Genomic DNA, 22,650 nt, shown 5'->3' with positions numbered 1-22,650 from the left:
AAAAAGTTGTATCGGGAGGTTTTCATGCTACCCTACGATTTTCTCATGGACACTTCTAATCTATTTATAATATTTGAGAAGTTGATGAATTATTTAAGGATACTTTTGTAATTAGGCGGGATGCAAAAAAATAATCAGAGTGTGTCCCAGCGGCGGTAAACAACATTACCTTGGTTCTGTCCAGTTACGTAGCCTTCGCATATTTCTTGGTGCATGATAGTTGGGACACCCCGTATACAGCAACGCTTCCGTCATCTTTATTCGCGGATTCAACACTGCAGGCTGCGTACAAAACTACTAACGCTTCGCGGAGCGCGTCAAGAATCGACGCAGGCCCGCTCGCAGCTTGCCACCGAGTCGAATCGGTTCGGCCCGACGAGGCAGCGGTGCGCGTTGAGTTCGTGACTGGATGCGCTGACGCAGCGGGCGGGACCGCTCTCCCGCATGCTGGCGAAGTACGGGTACTTCAACTGCCGCGTCGTGCACGTGGCGGCGTCGGGAGCGTCGCAGCGTCGTCGTTCGCCGTCTCCTCCCTCCCGATGGACGCACGCCTGGTCGCAGTCGAGACGGGTGCGGAACAGCCGTCCGTCTTGTAGCGGACAGTTGCCCAAGGGAAAGTTCCACTGGGCGCATACAGTGCCGTCGTAGTACCACCACGTCTCGGCCGCATCCTGCCTGTACGTATAGTGTAGCGCGGCTAAGTGGCACAACTGTACAGTAAACCACAAAATCACACGGAACGCGAGATCTGAGAAAAAGCTCAATACGGTTACAGGCTGATCGGAAATTGAACGTTTTCGGAGATCCCGTGCTACGGAAACGTCTGTGGTTTACTGTATACGTAGCAACAGCATAAATTGAAACGAGAAGATGAAATAAGCGATAAGAGTGGCCGGTTACTCGCAATCATGTGGATGTTCGGCGTGTAATCGCTCTGTAGCCGGTTTTTAAGCATGCAAGTAGTCCGGAGTTGTACGTTTTAGATTATCAGTTCAGCTACTATATTGCAATGACTGGTGAGCATTCGAAGGGAACAACGTGTAGGGGGTATTTTCGGAAGTGTTACCTTCTGAATTTATGCTGATAATAGTGCGTTTTACTTGCATCCTTAATTCTAAATGATGCAAGCTTGGCGAACGTGAACAAGAATCAGAGAACCAATGCGTTCCCCACTGGTCTATACTTTCACGTCAAGATTGATATACTGTTCGTTTGCGAGAATACGGAGTTGCTTTTTTTTGTGCTCGAAAATTTTGACCCTGAAGCAAGAGAAACGACAAGAAGCTTCTGTTTTCTATCGCAGGGCCACGTTGAAAGCCTGCTTGTATAGATAATGCATTTATGCGCAGTTATGAGCATAAACAATAAATCTTTGTTAAGTATTGATAACGGCTACTTTCGGGTAGCGAACGCATTCGAGTAGTTTAAAGCCCGCCCGAGACAATATTTAGCAGGATAGCGAGATTTTAAAGAAGTTTATGGGAAGCACGAGCTAACTTGTTTCGTCGTTTCAGGCTCGCTAAAACGAAAACTGACTGGGATGAAGAGCTCTTATTGCGTGAATTTTCCTCTCGTTGCCTGTTATCTTTAAATTGGTTTCGATTGAGGCGGCGGCAGTATATAGCTGCTTGATGCCGGTGCCGCACCAAATGTACATCATTATTCCGTCTTGCCACCACTCCCACACCATAGCCAGTTCCTCGGCTGTCAGTGCTGCTACCACCGTCTGCAAAACGCTATATTGCCTACCATCAAAAAGCATCCCCGTTCTCTATTAAGTCAGTGACCCATTGCATCCCTGTACTCGCTTACCGCGAACAGCGCTTACGAAACCCCATTCCGTGATAGGTGAACCTCCAGCACACCTACAAACCTTTCAAAAAGCTCCTGTAAATTCCTAGACATCGCTAAGAGGTTACCCTGCAATCTGGTGAAGCATTCGGCTCGTGAGGAACAGCACCAGTGATTGGTAGGCCGGACAGTAAAAGCACACGCCGTTGGCGATCCCTCAACAGTGGGGCCTTTGCCGAGTTCGCCTTTATTCCTGACACACTTTTCGCAAATGTGCTTCATGAAATAGCTAATCCATCTGAAAGCATAATTGTAGTAGAGTACGAATACAAGTGGTGGAAGGAAAAGCGTAGCGTGCCGTAGTGCGCATGCGCGAGGCGTTCCTGACGCTGCATTTCGGTCAACGCTGGCTTTCACTGCAATCAACTGCTTAAGTTAGGAAATAGGATGATCGTGTCGGTCCCTGGCTGGAAAGTGCTATAGTTATTTCAGTGTTTAAATTCGGAGCACTGATTCGCATCTACACCAGAGTATAGGCATCTCGACTATTGCGCACTTTATGATCCAGAATGTTTGGCCGCAGTTGAGTTTCTCAGTGGAGCAAGATGCTTATTGTTTTCTTTATACATTATTTCGAGAGGCGATACAAAAGTACGTTCGCATAATAAATTAACTGAGGAACACATTTCCTTTACACGTTACTAAATTACAATGGTGTAAACGTTTTTTTTATATTTACTAGATGTTTGTATCGTTACTGCATTACTGTCATTACACTGCTGCGTGTTTTAACAGCCGTACTGGTTCTCAAACTATGAACCTTCTGGGGAACACTCACCAAGAGCAGGTGGCGAAGAGAGTGGCCTCGTAGCAACGGTCTTGAGGCCTCCCGTTGGCGACGTGCACGCAGCTGGCCAGGCAGCTGTCCATGCTGGTGAACCTGTTGGCGCCGCGGTTACAGACGTGCACGCTGCCAGCCTCCGTCGAAGTACAGGTTCGCAAGGTGGCGCTGTAGTACACGTCGTTGCCGCCTTCGTAGCAGTAGGTGTAGAAATGGCTGCCGCATTGGTGCGACAGCTGTTGAAAGAGAGAGAGAGAGAGATACATTCTTTTATGGGTGAGGCAGATGTTTTCCCGGCCATACGTCTAGCATGCTACTTCAGATGACAAAGTTGATGCATGGAATGACCCGCGTATATCTAGTATACACGCACACAATATGCACTCAAGTGTCAAGCACGAACAGAGAAAAATAACAAGTAACTGAGGTGTCTAGTTCAGCACAGTGTCCAGCAGGAATACCTAATAGCTGAAAGTGTGTGAATGCGTTGGAGGTGCTAGCTGCGCAGTTCCAACAACCGATGATGTGCCATCTATGGACAACATGACGCGAGAATAGCGACTTTTCGCAGTAAATGAAAGGACGTGATCGGCGAAACCCTCTCGTGTGTCTCTGACGAGCGAGTCCTTGCGTTTTTTGCGAAAAGTATCTCTTCTCTCGTCATCGAAGTCAGCGAAAGCCTCTTGTGTGCCTCCGCCTCAGTGTTCAAAGTGCGCGTAATCTTAAGGGAAGGTTGAAAATCAAGGTGGAACAGTAGGCGCCACTGATGATGATCTTGCAAAAAGTGCATCTTGATGGCACTCTGAGCCCGTCAGACAAAGAGGTAGATAAAGTAACATCGGATAATGTTCCGCATGAGATAGCATGCGGAATGTAATTGGTAGCGCTGAGATCTAAGATTCCAGGAAATGTGCTCGCAAACGGGTGCAGGACATAGATGGCCCACGTTTGGCAACAGACTCGTCTTTCGCATTCTCACGAGAGGGCTTTGAAGAAACGTGGAAAAATATTAGAAACTTTCGAAAGGTGTTGACTTGCAGCGTAGAGATTGTGCAAATGTGCCACGAAACCACACTTAAAATTAAGTTAACGGGCGCACCGACAGCGGCAGAGAAACGCGTGGTGAACTTAAAATCCAAGATGGAGTAACTCCATACTGAGTAGGGGCGATGTAGAGGAAGCAAGCTATCCAAAAACATATGTAATGAAATCAAAAGAGAGATGTTTTATGATAATTCAAAGTGCAGAGCACTACTCGTCGAACCCATATAAGGATATACGATATTCTGAACGCGTTGCTTAGAAGAAAAATTACCGATGGCGACTATTCATCTGAATAGCATCTCGGAAGCGCGCGGAAACTATAAAGCATGTTCTGTTTGAATGACAATGTAAGTATGTAAAGGTCAATAAGGACGTAGTCCTTGAGTTTTAAAGATTGTAGGAGAAATGTAAGTGAACCTGCGATGGAAAATAGGAAACGATGGCTGGAGTAGAGATGTAAGCGGCTGAACAAAAAAAAAAAAGAAAAAAACATTGAAAATTTCGAAAAAAAACTTTTTTTCTCGTTTTTTTTCCAACAGTGATATAAAAATAAAACGTGTAACGTCGCAGAACACAGAACCTGCAAGAGAATTTGGTGAAGAGGAGGAGTATGGGAGTTTGTGAAGCACCTGGATCCACCCACATGGTGGCAAGGACTTCGCTTCAACAAACCCGAAACGCCTTGCCTGTCGCGCACTGGAGATACCCTTTTCTCCTGCGGCATGTGAAAGAAACTGTTCGGAGTTTGCAAATGTGCACACCAAGCTACGCAACAGGCTCGCAGGGGATCGCGTGCTAAAACTTGTGTACGTGCAGACGAACCTCAATTTCCGGAAGGCTTCGTCCGCTGCACAGAGAAGCGTTGACGCGTCAAGTGTAAATGAATCGGACACATATTGATACAAATGTCGGTCTTGACACTTTGATGTGAAATCAATGCCTTGACGTGAAATCTTGCCTGGATTTCGAACGCGGAAGCTCTGCTGAGACTTTTGTGATGCAATAATGTAACAATTATATTCTCTTCAGTGTCAAAGAAATAGATGTGTCGGATTTTTATAGCTCTGTGCGCAATCTTCCTTTTTCAATTTTTCGGAAAAAAACATGAAAGAAACCAGTTTTTTTTCACGCCCCTCAAAATTTCACGAAATTTTACATCTCTAGGCTGGAGCCAATGAGTAAGCACACAGACAGCAGACAGCACACAGACAACAGGCTTCCCCGTAACTTTGTATACTTCCTTGCCCAGCTTCTCTAAATGTGACAGCAGTCGCATTGTTCTTACACAGGTTATCCAGATCATTCCTAATGGTGAACTGCTTGTAAATTCCGTGCTGCTGTCGTGGAATAATTTGGCAAAAAGTGTATTTCAGGTCACGTGACTTCAAACAGCATGATGGCGCGGAGGATGATGTGCGACAGCGGCAGCCGGGTAACCGCGGCGAACAGTGTTAGTCCAATAAAACAACGCTCTATTGCTTACGCCTGCTTTCGCGGCTTTGAATTCTATACGGACCGTCTGTGTGGATATTCGGAAGCGACTCGATAAGCTCTGATAAAGTGCAATCAAAGCACTCGACTTCTTCAATGCGTTTCTGTTCCAGATAATGTGTCTCTGCACTGAAGTGAAATGCTCTATCGCAAACTGTTAGGTGGAACAGCAATGTGTTTCACCGACACGGGTTAAGAACGTCTTTCTTGAAATTGGTCCTAAGCACGAAGTTTATAGTAAAAGGCTATGAGCACTAGGCATGACTTCCCTTCTGCAGTTGTAAGATTCTGTCTAATGACTGTAACTATAAATACACCAAACCTTTATTTATTATCAATACTGCGGCACCGCATTCAATTTTTTCAAGCGTGCTTGGTTATCAGAAAAATGAGTTGGCAAGAAATGTGTTGTCTCTTAGAATAAACTTTGACTCCTGTCAGTGACTCTGGAGGTTTTTGTGTATTTTGACAAACGTGCATCTTGTAGCTTAGGATACACGATGCTTCGTATGATGTGTCGAAAATGCAAATACTGATACACCTCTTGCTGAATGTATCATGATACATATACAAGATAACCAAAGAGTATCTATGATACATGTATCTTCGATAGCTGCCCAGCCCTGAAGAGAACGTGCATATTTATTGTGGTTATATCACTTAGTAATTTAGTGATATTCGCATGAATGGACTGCTTATCTCGCGTCTCCAACACTGCAGTAGGAAACGTTGCGCAGATCACTGAACACGTCTGTAAATTAGTCTCTTTCGCCGCTTGCCAAGTGCCCTCGAAACGACGCTGCGCCACGTCGCGGCTACCTTCGTCAACATATGAAGCTTTCCCATAGAAGTTTGGTGACCAGAAAACGTAGAGAAGTTGTCCTGTGCTCTTCTTTAACGCCAGCGGTCCGTGAGTCATGAGCGGTCCTCGACAAGAAAAAACTCAAATGTGTCAGTTAATGCGCGCTTGATGTAGCTCTCATTCTGCTCAAATTCAGCGCTTAATACAGTTCTAATGTAGCTCCAATCCAGCGCTTGTGTAGTTTAAATTCTGCGCTAAATGTAGTTCCAATCCAGCTCAAATCCTGCACTTAAGGTAGCTCAAGTGCAGTTCCAATTCAGCGCAAATCCTGCTCAAATGCAGCGCTTAATGTAGCTCCAGTTCTGCTCAAATCCTGCGCTTGTGTAGTTTAAATCCACCGGTAATGCAGTTCCACTAACGATCTTCTTCTTTCTGGGGTTTTGCGTGCCAAAACCAGTTCTGATTATGAGGCACGCCGTAGTGGAGGGCTCCGGATTAACTTTGACCACCTGGGGTGCCTTAACGTGCACTTCAACGCAAGCACACGGGCGTTTTTGCATTTCGCCTCCATCGAAATGTGGCCGCCGCGGCCGGGATTCGATCCCGCGACCTCGTGCTCAGCAGCGCAACGCTCCACTAACGTGAATCCTGGGGAAGTGCGAAGCAGTGACGTGCCGGTGCTGGTGTAGCGCGTGAGGGAGAAGCAATCGAGCGCTTGTGGGGTGGTGGCGCCCTCTCTTGCGCTGCGCTGGTACCAGTCTGGTGTTTCGGAACCGATTTGAACGAGTTTGTGCTAATTAATGCTCTTATTGCTTCATCATTTCTGCCTTTTAAATTATTCTGAATCATGTTAGATCATTTTGAACCGGTTCTGATTAATTGTGCGCTTGTTTTGAAGCTGTTTTCCCATCGATTTGAACTACACCAACACAGTATTTGAGCAGAATTGGATCTACTGTAAGCGCTGGATTTGAGCAGGATTTTAGCTGGATTGGAAATGCATTTGAGCTACATTCTGCAACTGCACAGAGTTTCCACAAATCGTCCGGCCGCAGCCGAAGCCAACGGTTGCTCGCTGCAACATTCTTTTGCTTAGTCATGCTCATGACTATGGCTTCTACCACCGTCCTTTAGTGTTTCCTTCACTTGTTACCCAAGTCCGAACCCATTTCAGTGGTTTTTGAGAGTGAATGTTTTTTATCAGCGAAGCTGTATACCTCTACCAGCCAAGGAAATTTTCGTGTGGGCGTAAGCAAAAAAACACCGGGCTTGAAATTGAATACAAACAGTAAATCTCCTTTGAAATCAGGCATACAGCATACGGCTCAGCACTCCTTTTCAAAGGAAAACCACAAAACAAGCATGAAAACCACATGATGGATGATAAGGCGCGTGTGAGCAATGGGAACACCCTCCGACGCGTTCCGGTAAAGATTAGGTTTCCAGCTTCTTCGAAAGGGGTTGACGGCATTCAGCACCCTCGTGAAGCCAGTGTCTCTGGTTTCACTCTTTGAAGAGACACGTGTGTGAATTCAAGTGATGGCACAATGGGTAATCGTTGTGGGTGTCGTTTACAGCTTCGCTGTCCAACTACCTTCGTAGCGTGGATTGGAGCCACAGTTTTTTCGCTGAGTCATGCTCTTGACTATGACTTCTGCCATCATCCTTTAGTGTTTCCTTCACTTAGTACCCACATCACAACCCATTTCAGTGGTTTTCGGGTGTTAATCTTTTCTCGCTGACTCATTATCATTTTTGCTGAGTCATGCTCATGACTAAGGCTTCTACCATCCTTTAGTGTTTTCTTAATCATAATAGTTTATTTTGAACTTGTTTTGATCAATTCTGTACTTGTTTTGACACGGTTTTGAGCACTTGTTTTTGAGCGTGATCACGACAGATCACACGCGATGGACGCCGACGACAGCCCGGGCCCTTAAAGTGCCTCGCACTAAAAAAATTACTATAGGACTCTGTTTTTATTAAGTTAAGCACGGGCTTTAAGGTACGTCTCATTTCTGAATACGGGGGTTAGTGCATATTTATAGCGCGTGCAATGATGCGAAATTCTTCTAATCATGGCGTCTTCTAAAATTGTGCGTTTTGACGCGTCCTTGCGTTCGAATATGTCATTGAAGGCTCCAGTTGCTTCAAGGCTCGAGTTACCTCGTACGAATAAAAAACGTGTGCTGCCTGAAGTCACGCCAGTCCAAGCCAGTGACATTGCAAAAACGCCGGTGCGCTACTTATTAGCTAGGCGGCTAAACTTTCATGCCTCGATATCGAGAACCAGTCTCAAGAAGACCGCAGAGATAACGCCCAGATATTCCTGCTTGTAAGTGATATGAAGGTTAGCCAAAGTGTGCCACAGTATTCATAGATGTCCTTGCACTGCGACTTTCTGCAAGAGCAGATGCCAGCGAGTCGTGATGGTGGGCATTTTAATAGCAAAAGCGACTCTCTAGTGTCAAACAGCACTTAAGAACGAAAAAAAACCCATTAAATTAGACTATTGCCTTATATCCTGAAAGAAGAGAGTGCAAGGTATGCAAGGGCCTTAGCGGGAATTATATCACACTGAGCCTGCCCCTTCCCTCACCGTCTTGTTGTCGGCGTAAGGCCACGGCAGGCGGGATGGCTCCGCTCTCGCAGCAAGTCGTGGGGCTCGCGTAACGTTGTGCGCCTCAGATATGGGGCGGAACGTGGCTCCGGGTCTTCGGCCAGGCGGCACGATAATCGGCCTCACAGGGATGGCGATCCTTCCCGAGCCGATCTTCTCCATCTCGCCCGGCATCGGCGAGGTTGGCCATGGCACGACGTCCGAGTCCTGCAGGTCCATGTTCAGCGCCAGGGTCAGCGCCACGGTCAGCATCGCAGCCACCAGCATGCCGACGCCGATGTTGCGCAGCCAGGAGAGCCCCGAAGTTCCGCTGTCATGTGCAGGTGGTGCTGACTGGAAGATGTCCTCTGAGGAAGGCTGCTCGAAGGCGGGTGGCCAGCCGCTCCCGAATGGTGGCCTCACGCAGTATGGACTGCGCCGCGGGGAAGTGACATAAGCGGAGGAAAAGTGAAAGAAGGTTTGTGCCTCTCGTGACTATGAAATGCCAGAGGGCACCTGCGTAGTGACGAGCTACCAAATCCTTTATTGCTTTATCGTTGCCATAAGATAGGTAGCGCCTGTTCAGAGCGTATTCTGTCATCATCACTAGCATCCCATTAAAAGGGACCCTCAACAACTTTTTACTGAAGTCGAAAAATTCATTTGAAGTTAAAGTAGACTATGCCAGAAATACTTTGCCGCAAAAAGTACATCAATGCGTTCAGAAGAAACGGAGTTATTGGCAATAAAAGGTCGCGTATGATCCCGTTCGCTGTGCTCCCGTTCATTCTTCAATGCCCTTGCACTGCGAAGGATATGGTGGAGCGGGACGTGCTTACAACGTTCAATCTACTGAACGTCACCATGGCGCAAAGTTCAAATTTGATTTCAGATGTTCACGCTAGATGCCACTAATTCCGATTTAGCGCCTACGACGCGCCAAACGTAGCCAAACGCGGTTGTCTTCACCGAACCGCAGTGCGCTCAGCCAGCGGACTCGTCGCGGCACACCGCGGCGACCGCGGTATCTACGCTACGTAGCAGACCGCAACTACATGCAACTGTAGTGCGTATGCTCAGCTTTCGCTTTGCGCACGACAGGGATTGAGTGCGTCCTCGCGCTCATATGCTCCAGTCTGGAACATATGCTACGTGCTCCCCCGTGCTACGTGGGTCGGACCTGCTTCCTGCGCCAGCTTGACCGACGGATAGTAGCCACGTCCAACTTGCGCATTTTGACGCACTATCAATAGCTCAAAACAAAGCGGTCTGCCAAGGCGTCTAACCAGAAGCGACCAGGAGTGAGCTCACGCTGGCAAGCGTGCATGTGGTCTGACCTTAAGTTTCGCGTGGTTCGATGCTAGTTCTGTGTTCAAACGTAGTCGAAATCAGAGAGACCCAACGGCTACGACACCGATAAGCAGGGAGGCCCAAGTTTCGTTCTTACGCGAGCGGCCGCGGCCGAGAGTGAGCAGAGGATAGTCGGCTTCTTCCGAGAGTACGTAATTCTTAAATAAATTCGAAAGCTGATTTTCGTTTAGTTCAGCCTGTTTATTAAACGGCGTCAATAAATATACACAAGGGCAGTAGTAAGAAGCGCATTTATGTAAACACCATTCTTGGTTGACGTCAGCTATTGGCCAATAGCAGCCGTGTATGGGAATCCGCTATATTGCGAAATAAAACCTCCAGGAAAGAGTGACGAGCAGGCTTCTGCTGAAAAGATAGTGTTTGAAAGAAAGGTGACTTCGCGCTCCGCTTGCGAGTTCCAGGCGTCGCGCAGGACTGCAAAGTTTGGCTGAGACGTTCACAGCAGCGTATGCTATCCGCAAATTGTGTTTTTTCACCACGCCCTGGAGGTGGTTCACGAGACCTTTAAATCTTTTCCGTGAAGCCTGCCTTTCCCTAGATATCACCAGTAATACTTTGCATTACGAATATCGGTGCATGTCTCCCTATTATCCTGTTCCACCCTGAACTTCGCTTTTCTTCCTTTCACCATTTTAACAGCGGAGCTGTTTAAGCTTGAGCTCCAGCCGTGCCCGACGTGGATCGGAAAATGCCCAGCTAAGTGGAGAGGAGGAATGCTAGGCGACACGAAAAGGGATGCAACAGCTATGCAACGTGTGGCGAGGGAGAGTGGAGTTCCGTCGTCCACAGCTTCGCCGAGCTGGGGGAGAGAGAGCTGAGAGAGAGTGAAAGCTGAGTATAATAATAGCATCGCGCAGCCTAGCGGATGCGAAGTGGAGAGGGGTGGTAGTGGGAAGAAGTGGAGAGGCAGGTGGTAGCGGGACGTGTAGGGCTGCTGCGGACGTCGACCGCGTTTCCTCGCGTTCGCGCCGAACGCGCCCGATGTCCGTGACTGCAGCCGATGCCTCTGGCGGCGGCTCGGCAGGTTTCGACCAGAGAACTGGACAATGGTCGCTTCTGAAAAACTGAAGCGAGCGCTAGGGAAGCTGAAACAAAGCGTCGCAGAGGAGAACATCTTGGCATTCTCAATCTGCACTGGCATGTAAAAAAAAAAAGATTATGCGTGGCTCTGCTATCGCAAACACCAGAGACCAGCGGAGATGCCACTACTTTACTAAGCTTTCCCCAGCTCCGCTGGTCTCTGGTGTTTGCGATAGCAGAGCCACGCATAATTTTTTTTTCAAATTTATACCACATCTCTCGTATGTCTCATGGTGACAACCGTTAAGAATGTAATCCTTCGTGAATTATGCAGGCTCACCCTGGTTTTGGCAAGAAGGCACTGGGAGCAGATCGGCGCTCGGTCCGCGAACAATGCAGTCGTCGATGGCGGCGGTCTCCCGAACAGTGAAGCTGTAGAAGAATCCGCAGACGCGAAGTCAGGCCTGTAGTGCAGCGGGCTGTAGCGGTCCCAAAATCCATCAGTGGCCGAGCTGCTGTGAGCACCAGGCAAGGTCAGCCGAAGGTCCTCGCCGTGAACCGCTGGGACCATGTCCAATGAGCTCGGGCTGGTTTTGTCGGTGTTCTCTGTGATCGTCGTATCGGAGAAGCATACTCGTCGTGTGCTGGACGGCGAAGAACGCCTCGGTGACGGCGACCTTTGGTTTCTTGTCGAAGCGAGCATGGTTGCTTTCTTCCGCTCTCCTCGCGCTTTCCAAGTGATGGTGATGAGTGCTGCGAAAAATGGCACAAACCCCGTGTGGGGCTTTGGTTGGTTGGGGCACTCTATGAGTGGCTCATATCCACTATGGGAGATTGGCTAAGAATCGGGTAAGTTGGGAAAATACTAGGCTAAGAAGAATCATGCGCGTGAGTTCTGTTTTCTTTTAGTCGCGACTGTCAGCGAATGGCTGGTTGATTTGTGCGTTGTTTGCTTTCAGTGAAGTGACGCAACCCATTGAAGGCCTGGTCAAATTAAGAATAACAGAATAACGTAAGAAAATGATATACTCAGTAATTAAATGCATAAATCAATGTAACGAATTAATATAATGATCTGAACCAGTGTCCTGAAAAAGAAATTGTAAATTAAATATATTATGCTAATTGTATCTTTTGGCTCTTTGTGGAACACATGAAATTAAACAGGGCATTGCAGTAAGCATAGCAGAAAGCTACTTTCAACACCCCAGGGTAGAGGATCACTGAAAAAATAAGGGCCCCGCCTACACTGCCGAAGGAGACTGTCCTGAAGGCGCTTTCCTTGTAATGAAAATCTGCGGCAGCCTAAAATATTCGCTAGTTTCATTTAATTCGACAAGTGACATATATTGCAGGAGACAAGCTACAGCTCCTTAAATAAAAAGTCCCAGTTTCGCTCGAAAGGCGATATTGCATCGATTGCGATAGCAAATTAGTAGAGAGCTATACGAAGCAAGGATTGTAGTTTAATGGGCCGTATAAAGTTGTAAACATTCGCTTACTGACTGAATAGACAAGCACCGTGTCACGCGCGTCTAGGTAAACAAGAACACATCTCGCTCGATGACCGAGGGAACTCGCTGTAAAAACGCCGGAGTTAGAAGGCGCGCCAGCAGCAGCGGGCAAATTGACCTTCGCGCTGTCTGTCGTCTGGCTTCAACGCGAACTAAACGTCGACAGCACAGCGCATACGAAGCTACCGGTGTATCAATAAGCGACACGCACACAGCGTTGCAACTGTGAGAAAAGCGTTCTTTATTAGGCGTTCGCCATTATATAGTTTTCTCGTGCGGCAGTGTTGCTAGACGTCCTTGGCGCTCGGCCCCCTACCGGTACACCTTCCCTTCTTTGGCGAAGCTTCTCAAGGCATGGAGGTCACATAGTCTCGCAGGTAGCCTGGAGGCTTTCGCACTCGAGTAGAAGGTCGTAGGGGCGGAGTCGTAGGGTTCACATTTGGTGGCACCGCAGAGGTGGGGTTGTGCTCTCCTGTAGTGTGCTCCTGGGATGGCCCTGCAGTTTCGGGGCCCCGTGGAGTTTGTGTCCTTGCTGGGAGTGATGGAACCACTGGGGGCTCAGCAACTAGCACAAGGTCATCTTCCGGGACCGCCTCCGGCTCAAAGGGTTCACTTGTTCTTAGAAGGTGGTGTCGATTTTTCCGGTACTGTTGACCTGCTTCCGTGCGAACCCTGTAGGACCTTGGGGCCACAGAGCCCTATACTTGAGCCTTAGGTCCCCACCACCAGTCCTGGTGTACCCTCACAATAGCTCCTTCATGCAGCATTGGAAGAGGTCGACCCCGTGTTAAGTTCTGAGAGTGTTTGTGTACAGGATTTTCATTGGGGGCTGAAAAGTCCGGCAGCCTTCCGCAAAGCCGTGTGCCCATGAGTAGCTCACAGGGTGTCCACCCATCCTCCAGTGGGGTTCGGTAATTCAACAGTCCCACCCATAAATCTTCGTTTGCGTGCTCGCATTTACAATAATGGTTTCACTACCTGAACTCCTTTTTCAGCCAAGCCGTTGGACCTGGGGAATCGTGGTCTGGATGTTGTGTAGATAAAGTCGCACTTGTCTCTGAACTCCTTAAAGTCAGGAGAGACAAACTGGGGGCCTCCATCTGTGCACACTTCCAACGGAATTCCATGGCGGGCAAACATCATAGAAAGTTTGGCGACTACTGCCTTACTTGTTGTCTGGGACACGCACTAGACTTCGGGGTAGTTCGAGTGAGCACAGTAGGCTACTAGGTAGTTCCGACCACCGTACTCACAAGGATAAACGCCAATGTGCTGCCATGGTAGCTTCGGGGCTTCTCTTAGTGCCAAAGGCTCTGCGGGTAGTCGGTATGCAAACTGACAAGTTTCGCATAGACTAACCAATGTCGCGATGTCCGCATCCATTCCTCGCCAGTACATCAGCAGCCTTACACGGGCTTTGCACTTGTTTGTACTTGATGTAGGCGCTGCAACATCTCATGACGTAGACTTTTGGGTATCACCACTCTGCTGCCCTGAAGCAGAACTCCATCAATATACGATAGCTCAGAGGAAAATGCAGCTAGTTCTCTCACTACAGGTCTCTGCTTCTGTAAGGACTCTATGACTTGCTTCAACTCAGCATCTTCCCCAGTGGCCGAGGCCAGTAGGGATTTCATGTTGTCACTCACTAAGACTGAGAGGACGTTAGCAGCGTGGACAGTAACGTCATCCTGGTCAGGGTCTCGGCTATGGGCGGCTGCCCCTTGGATTCGCGACAGGGTGTCGGCCAAGATCAACTGCTTCCCGGGCACGTACTGGGAGACATCAAACTGCAACAGTCACAAAAAATGTCACTGCAGACGTGGGGGCATTTCACACAAGTTCTGCTTTGCTATCGAAAGAGGCGGCCTGTGGTCCGTTTCGACTATGACTTTGCAACCCACTAAGAAGTCTCTAAAGCGTTCTCAAGCAAAATTTGCAGCAAGTGTCTCCTTCTCAGTCAGCGCATACTTGGACTCGGCGCTAGAAAGCTCACGCGATGCATAGGCCACAGGGCGCCAGCCTTCGTCATGCTGTTGAAACAGTGCAGCGCCTATAGCAAAGCTTTACGCATCGGCCGAGACCTTCAATGGTTTCGCTGGGTCAAAAACAGCTAGAATAGGCGCTGATGTGATTATATCCAGTAAATTGTTCCATTCGTGATCATGCTGGGGTTCCATAAGAACGCGGTTTCCTGCTTTATCAGGGACCTCAAGGCCTCTGTTTTCTTCGAGAGATTCGGTAGGAACTTCCCAAATATAGTTTACCGCCCCCAGAAACCTTTGTACTTCTAGCTTGCTGGAAGGACGGGGCATGTTAATAATAAAGCTGGTTAGGTCAGGGACCGGCGTGATCCCAGCTTTGCTTATGCGGTCACCCACGAATTTTACTTCCTCCGTGGCAAATACGCGTGAGCGTTAGTCCTGCCATTTTTTCCGCTTCCAACGTCACACGAAGACGCTTGTCATGCTCCTCTCGTTATCCCCCGGACGAGGATATTGTCGATGTACACACGAGTTCCCGGTACGTCCTCTAATATTTCGCTCAGCGTTTTTTGGGACACTTTGGGGGCTGACGCCATCCCAAACGGCAAGCGTTTGAACCGGTACCTTCCGAATGGGGTGCCGAACGTGCATCACTTAGAGGAGCCTTCATCTATAGGGATCGAATGGAACCCGAAATTAGCGTCTAGCTTGCTGAACAGGGTGGCACCGGCTAATTCTGCCTCAATGTCCTCCTGACGCGGGAGTTGGTAATGTTCACACTTTAGGTTTCGATTTATCTGACCGGGGTCCATGCAAATTCTCAGTCGGCCATCCTTTTTGCGAGCTATGACAAGCGGACTCACCCAGTCTGTGGGCTCAGTGATCTTAGCGATAATTCCTGCCGCTTTTATGCGGGCGAGTTCCTTCCGAAGCGGTTCCCTCAGTGCGTGGGGCACTCGCCGAGGAGGCATAGCGACGGGCCGTGCGTCCTCACACAACTCAAGATGATATGAACGCTGAGTGTACCCTAGACCTCGAAATAACGTAGGAAACTCATCCTGCCAGTCTGGCTCAGCCCTGCCAACGTCATACACTGGTGAGACAAGTCCGAATTGCTCAGATAATTTCAGGCCAAGCAATGCTTGCCGGCCCTTCTTGACAACAAAAAAACGGTACGTTTTCTTGCCTGCCTTCCAGACGAAGCGGTAGTGTCGTTTCTCCGAAGTGTTGAATAATGTTACCGTCGTCATTCGTCAACACAGTGTTGCATGGGCGAAGGATGGGTTTTCTGCAGCGGAGCTTGCGGAACTGTGCATATATATACGGTAGGATCTTTTCTTGCGCCCCCGTGTCTACCTTGAGCCTCGTCGGGACGCCAGTCACGAACCCGTTCACAATCCCATCTCGCTGACCTGAGACGCTGTCAATGCACACTGTTAAAATATTGAAGTCTTCCTCCGAGTTGTTTGCTGCTTGTTGCTATTGTGCATCGCCGGAGTGTGGAGTGCTAACTTCATGAACACTGGCGTTATAGCAGCATAAGCCGAAGTGATTCTTCCTCTTGCATAAGGCATAAGTCTTGTCCCATGCTGGGCATCTTCTTGGCTGATGAAGCTTTCCACAGTAGCTGCACCATCCACGATTTCCATTTCTCTCCGGAATTCCCAGTGTTCTGTTGATCCGGTGCACGTTCACTTCGCTGCTAGCAGCCTTATCGAGCGTCCGGTTTTGCAACGCCGCCACCTCTGCCGCTTTGCAGAAATCTAGAGTTTTTTCTAGCTTAATATTGTTCTCCCGCAGGAGACGGGTACGGAGCTTCTTGTCATATGTGCCGCATACCAGCTGAGAAGCTGGTATGCGGAGGAGCAAGAGAAGCTACGTTCCTAAAATTTAAGGTCCGTATTTACAACGTTTTGTTCGCGAGAGCTGTTGGCTATTTGCTCGCCGCCTTCGCTAACTATGTGTCGAATACGACGATTGAACGGCACCTGTTTTTAAGAACAACTTTAGCGTAAGAACTTCTTTGTAAATACAAGTCCGAAGCTGGAGTAAGTAGACGATTTAGCATGATGAGCGAATGGCGAGATGCACAAAGTCAGGACGAAATAAGAATGGTACACACAGCAGCAAAATCGCTAACAACAGTGTTCATGGTGATGGATATGGCCCAATCAAAAAGGTTTCCTTAATACAGGAAGTTGCGATTAGATGTCCGTTTCGCATCTTTCCCACGGGACAGCCTGCTTAGGACCTTGAAGAAATAGGCAGAAGGCCGAGCATCTTCGCATTCTTATAAGACGGACAGTCGCTGTACCATCCGTAATGCGAAGCTCCACCTCTAATGAGGTTGGGGCAAACATACGCGGATCCGTGTGAGCGATCCTATTTTGAAAAGAGGCAGATCTAAATTTTGAAGTAGAGCTTTAAATTTTAGTGTCTCATACTCACTCTGGAGGACTGACCAACGATCGGGCACAAAAAAAAGAATTAAAAACGCATAAATTGCAGAAGAGAAGTCGATGAAGCCTCTAGTCCAAGTCGTCCTTGATCAGGAAGGTTGCGCTCCCTGGTGGTCTAGAAGCGCAGAGACGTGACATCTTCCTCTTTCCCAAACTTCCTTCGTCTTCTTGTCTGTTTGCTTCGTTTATAATATTTGACCTTGGCACTAGGTATGGATAAGCTGCCTAGCCTTGCTGGTTTTTCTATTTATAAAATAAATGTAGTGAAACATCGCTTTTCAGTTTGGTCTAGACCAGGGGTCTCTAAACGTTTTAGCCAGAAATTCTGGCGAATTGTAGCGGTGTTGAGGGCCAGACAAGAAATAATTAAACATATGTAAAAATAAATTCGGAAAAATAAGTAACGGTAATGAGCGTAGACGAAAAGCTTTATCGCAATTGGTCAACGCAACTTCCTCAAATAATTTCTCAGATTTATTACTTGCGCTGACCTTCTGGCATCGTCCAGAAAAGAAGCGAAATGACTATTTTATAATTACAACTCAAGGCGTTTACCGTGAAGTCTCCGTGGATCTATTTATTTGTAATAATAAACATTTCTGGTGGCAAAAAGCTTGTTCACATTTTCCGGTAGCACGCAATTTTTTTTCGTATGTACGCAGTCATTCTACCTACACCAAGGAGATATGTGTGTATATCTGAGGCAGCCTTGGAAGCCTCACCATTTGTTATAAAGGACGTTTGTAGCGACTAGTCTGCCGTTACGAATAGTTTACTTTGTAACGAATGATTTGCTGGCCTGCGGCTACCACAAATGTACGCGTTCACTTTTGCTGACAGTGGTCGCGTTACAAAAGTGCAGAAGCGTAGGCCACTTGGAGTGACGTCGTCAAAAATAAAATGCATTAATCCGCACGATAGGCAGCATTTGTCTTGTTTCGTCTTGCTCTCTGTCTTGTGTATTGCACTATTTTATCCTTGCCAATATTTAGGTCTTAGGAGTTGCCACAAAATATGACTCGTGTAAGTTAGAGCGTAGGGTCACTTTATTAAAGTGAGACTTGAAAACTTTACTTGACTACATGTTTTAAGCTGCCCCATAATTTTCCCTCTCTTCTCTATGATTGATCGCCGCCACGCAGCATTAATTTCTACATTTCGCGGTATGCTATTTATGAAATATCATAATTGCCATACTGGACACATTTCTCTTTCAGAAGACGAGTTATTTCAAGAGATACCTTCAGGTGCGCACAAGCATTTGCGAATGGCCCGCTAAGGTATTTTTTTGCGCGGTTGAATCGGTTAAACTGGTTCAAAGAAAGCGACCACTGCTCAGCCACTAATAAAATACTGGATAGCTAATCGACCAAATCGTCAAACCCTAAAAGGAGGCCTTTCATCCCAGATTTTTGAGTGGAATAAAAAAAAACGATCTGAGGCAGCTCGTGACACATGATTTATGTTGAAGCTCCCCTTATACATAATAGCAACATTGTACAGTTGTAGCACCGACGATATCGCGCATAATTAAAGGCCTTCAAAAGCGCGTAGGAACCTCACAATATTTAAAGTGAACAGGAGATGAGTTGAGATGTCACATACGGCAATGACAACATGCGACAGCGCTGAAACAAGGCAGGAAGCACTATATGCATGAGGTGGTAAAGAAAGGTTAACATAATTACTAAGGTTTTAAATTTATGATTGAGAACAGTGGTGGTAACTCACTACAAAGTACAATTGCGGAATACCGGATTGTGCTATCAGAATGGTTTCAGTCGGAAAGGATCCAAGTTGAAATATGTAAAAGCAGAAGCAGCTCATTAACAAAAATATCAAAAGTGATAATAGCGGCAAAGTAAATGTGGAGTAGAATTTCAACAAAGACAGTCAGGAGGGAAGAAACTATTCATATATTAACATTAGCATATTTACACACTTGTAGTACTAACATATGCACAAATGGGGAAGCATGTGCAGAAAAATACCCCAGAGGTGCTAAGCCGAATAAACTACACGCTGTTTCAGCGAACACTTTCAAAATTTATTGAAGGTTTCCTGTGGCAGATAGCCCGATTCTAGTTAATGCGATAGTTTACTCGAAGAGGCGGACATTACTTGCACAAAAAATTGAAATGCATAATCGACTAATTAACAAAAATTTACTAAGTTTTGAACTAATTACCTGATGGCCAACATTGCAATTTACAATTTGCAGCAGTGGAGTTCGCAAGGCGGATCCATTTGAAATTAATTATAAGGATGACACCAGTTTCGAAATATTAATTCTCGAAATTTTAAGAAAAATGCATCGTCGTTCCAGTTAATCTTCTGCATCAATGCATAAAGCGAGGTTTTGTTAAGAAACTAACTGGAATGACAATGCATTTCTCCGCAAACTTAGGGGAATTAATGTCTCGAAACTGGTGTCCTCCTGAGAATTCGTTCCAAGTGGATCCGCCTTGCGAACTCCACGGCTACAATTTGTAAATTGCAATATGGGTCATCAGGTAATTAGCTAAAACCTAATTAGTCATTTTCGTTAATTATTCAATTATTCAGTTCAATTTCTTGTGCAAGTAATATCCGCCTCTTCGAGTAGACCAGCTCCTGAACTAGAATTGTGCTATCTGCCACAGGCAACCTATAAGAATTTTTGAAAGTGTTCGCTGAAACACCCTGTGTATATGAATGCATAGGAATTGCGGACCGTTACCAAGACGTAGGATGAGGGTTGATATGATAGGTGAACCGGATGCTTTGAATTATTAGCCGCATGTGCCTTCTCGTTAACAACCGAACTACTCGACAACGCGAGGCAGCTGAAGAGAAGTTGGAAATCAAGCTCGCGCAAAAGTTCGTACCGTGTGATAGTGGTGTAGTTTATGAAATTTATTTATCATGTGGTAAAACGTACTTGGAACAGACAGAACGTTGTATTAACGTACTGCTATGAAAGATAGTGCACGTATGTAAAAAAAAAAGCAGCTTCCACCAATCTAACTTCGCACTGCCGACCGTCTCGTGTGGTCTTCTTCTTTCTGGGGTTTTACGTACCAAAACCATTTCTGATGATTAGGCACGCCGTAGTGGAGGGCTCCGGATTAATTTTGACCACCTGGGGTTCTTTAATGGGCCCTACAACGCAAGCACACGGGCGTTTTTGCATTTCGCCTCCATCGAAATGCAGCCGCCGGCGGCCGGGAGTGTGGTCGTTCACCACTTTTCGCGAACACGGAGATATTGTTTAGACATAAATATCCGAGTCCTCGAGAAGTGTACATGTATTAGTAGAGCCTAGATGTCAGTGGCACATACCCCCTCTAGCGGATTAGCCGACAACCGGGTAGTTCAATATAAAAATAATAAAAAAGAAATGTAAAAGAATGTAAACAAAATTTGTGAACAGGTAGTTGAAAATTAATAGATAGATTAATGCTAATGATTTCATTAGGATCAAGGAATAAATGAAAGCAATAATACAGCTAATCTAAATGGATTTCCTGGAAAGATAACTAGATCTTGAGTGCTGACTTTGTAGTCGAAATCTCACTGACCCTGAAATAATATCGTGGATGACACCGCCAGCCTTCTTGTCGCTGTGCCCAAGGATCGAATCATCCCCGAAAGATAGTAAATTTTGAACATTTAATATTAATCCAAGAAGGCGGAACGTTGTTTCTATGGCACTTTTTCGCCAATAAGAATATCTTTGGCAATCAATGGGAGAATGATATATTGTTTCATGGTGCCCACAAAAGGAACACTTCCGCGGGGAAACCAGACCAGGCATGTGTAAGTAAAAATTTAGAAATAGAATTCGACAGCGTATTCAAGCGATTGCGACTTGGAGTGTTCGAGTTCGACATAGATTACTGTTAAAATAACGTGACAAGTGTTGAAAATTTGATGATTTTATTAACGATGCGACGTAAAATTCACGCAGCATCATTTGTCTTCGAAATCTAGCCCTTGTGATGAAACCCAATGCCGGTAGGATTTGAATAACCGGATCATTAGGGGATGCTTTAGCGAACGAATCTGCCATTTCGTTCAGAAATAGACCCTTATGCCCTAGCACTCAAACCAATCTAATCAAAAGCTAAATAAGGGGGCACTAACGATTTGAAAGCTCGCAAAACCTGTGAGTCACCAGAAGCAGCGAGGGAGGAGCACAAAGACAGAACTCCCGTCGCAATCACCGTGGAACGTGTTGATAGATTTAGTTTACGGCGGGCTAGAATGACAGCTAAAAAGTGTGAACGAAAGATCTGTACGAAGTCTGGGACGCTAAGGGAAACGAACCAATTGAGAATAGGATAAAATATTACAATTTCACACTTTTCCGACTAAGTAATTAAGTAATAACTTAAGATAGAGATTCACATGTGGTAAGATGGAATACCTTTGCATTTTTAAGAAAAAGTATAATCCGACAGTACTTTAAGGGCAATTCGTGTTGCAACAAACAGGAGTTACCTCGCGATTTTGGACATATAACTGATCTATAAGAGATTGCATAAAAAGTAATTTGACTTGTGCGGAATCTCGGTCAGTTCAAGCCACAATACAACTCAAGTTGGGAGATAAAAACTATCTTTGAACGCCTTATAGGGGATTCATACAGCCGTAAAAGTGATGGTACACCTAACAATCGAAAACGTGTAACAAGAGAAGAGATCCTAGCTTCCAGATGTAAAACTTTATTTGCTACAAATTCAGGTAGCCCTAAATATAGTTGCGAGGCCTTGAAGTGCATTTGCAAAGAACACGAAAGCTGTGTCAGCTGAAATTCAGTTGGATTGCATGACAAATAAATTGTTTCTGCAGAAGATATTTCCTTTAACTGATTCAAACGGCTGCGGCAAGTCACGCCATGTGTACGTTTGTGCTTGTTTATTTATGTGAATGCATCAATAAATCATTCAGTAGCGAGTCAGTGCTGGTGGTGTGTGTCGTTCTTCTTATCCGCCGTGGATCTTCAGCGTTTTTATACACCGAAATTACGCACTACCAACTCGCCCAAATCGCAGTTTTATCCCAGGAAGAAGCGCAACGGCGCAAGGTTTTGTGGAGAAGCCCCGCTCGCAGGCTTGCGGACGCTTGCGGCGGAAACGATCCAACTGCGGGCCGGCCTTTATTGCATGGGCTGCCGCCGGCAGCGGGCCTTAGTTTCGAGACCCCTGGTCTAGACAAATCTGTTCTTGCAATGCTTCAGTTCGTAGCCTTTATTCTCAATTTTTTTTCTTTGCAAGGTCTCTTTATTGAATGTTATGCAGAAATAAATGCACACAGCCGTTCTTCTTAAAGAACCCGCATAATTACCTTGCGGAACCTATTGAAAATAGTTAAAACGATCGTAGTCTGTAGGCTGATCTGCGAGTACCCCGGCAACTCTGCTAAGCACTTTCCGTAGTGTGGCCTTTGCCCGTGGGCACACGCACAGCATTTGGTGAGCATCCGCAGAAATGTTAGCTCTGTAACCTGTCCATAGTTATGCCAAATTGCTTCTTCTTTTATTTTTATTTGTTTGTCGTGCTCTGATTCTTTCATAATGTTCTCATATACAATGCCCTCAAAATTTTTATGTCTTTGTAATAACGTACAAATAGAGCCTGCTCTAATGCAGTCCACCTTACCATGTTTCTACATCAAAAATAAAGAAACAAACAACCGTGATCTAACTCATCCTTCACCTGTCTGTCACGCGACGTCACAAAACCACGAAAA

General features: G+C 46.5%; 1 protein-coding gene across 1 annotated transcript; it reads right to left on the bottom strand.

Annotated features, from left to right (window-relative positions):
* Positions 1-156: 156 nt before the first annotated feature.
* On the bottom strand, positions 157-15,429 carry LOC125947193 (uncharacterized). Its single transcript, XM_049671591.1, has 5 exons — positions 15,322-15,429; positions 14,064-14,263; positions 8,569-9,001; positions 2,630-2,868; positions 157-675 (listed from the first exon to the last, which is right to left on the bottom strand). The coding sequence occupies exons 1-5, from the start codon at positions 15,427-15,429 to the stop codon at positions 318-320; spliced, it is 1,338 nt and encodes a 445-aa protein (XP_049527548.1). The 3' UTR covers positions 157-317.
* Between the last annotated feature and the right edge of the window lie 7,221 nt (positions 15,430-22,650).

This window comes from Dermacentor silvarum, chromosome 7 (assembly GCF_013339745.2).
Source record: "Dermacentor silvarum isolate Dsil-2018 chromosome 7, BIME_Dsil_1.4, whole genome shotgun sequence".
Classification (NCBI taxonomy): Eukaryota; Metazoa; Arthropoda; class Arachnida; order Ixodida; family Ixodidae; genus Dermacentor; species Dermacentor silvarum.
The sequence above is the reverse complement of the archived record's forward strand: the minus strand, read 5'-3'. Positions and strand labels throughout refer to the sequence as shown.

Coding starts and splice junctions, on each gene's coding strand:
- LOC125947193 (XM_049671591.1), bottom strand. CDS start 15,429: ATGCCTCCTCGGCGAGTGCCCCACGCACTGAGGGAACCGCTTCGGAAG. Junction 14,264..15,321: donor TCACTGAGCCCACAGACTGG/GTGAGTCCGCTT, acceptor TGACTGTTGCAG/TTTGATGTCTCCCAGTACGT. Junction 2,869..8,568: donor CTTACGCCGACAACAAGACG/GTGAGGGAAGGG, acceptor CTCTTTCAACAG/CTGTCGCACCAATGCGGCAG.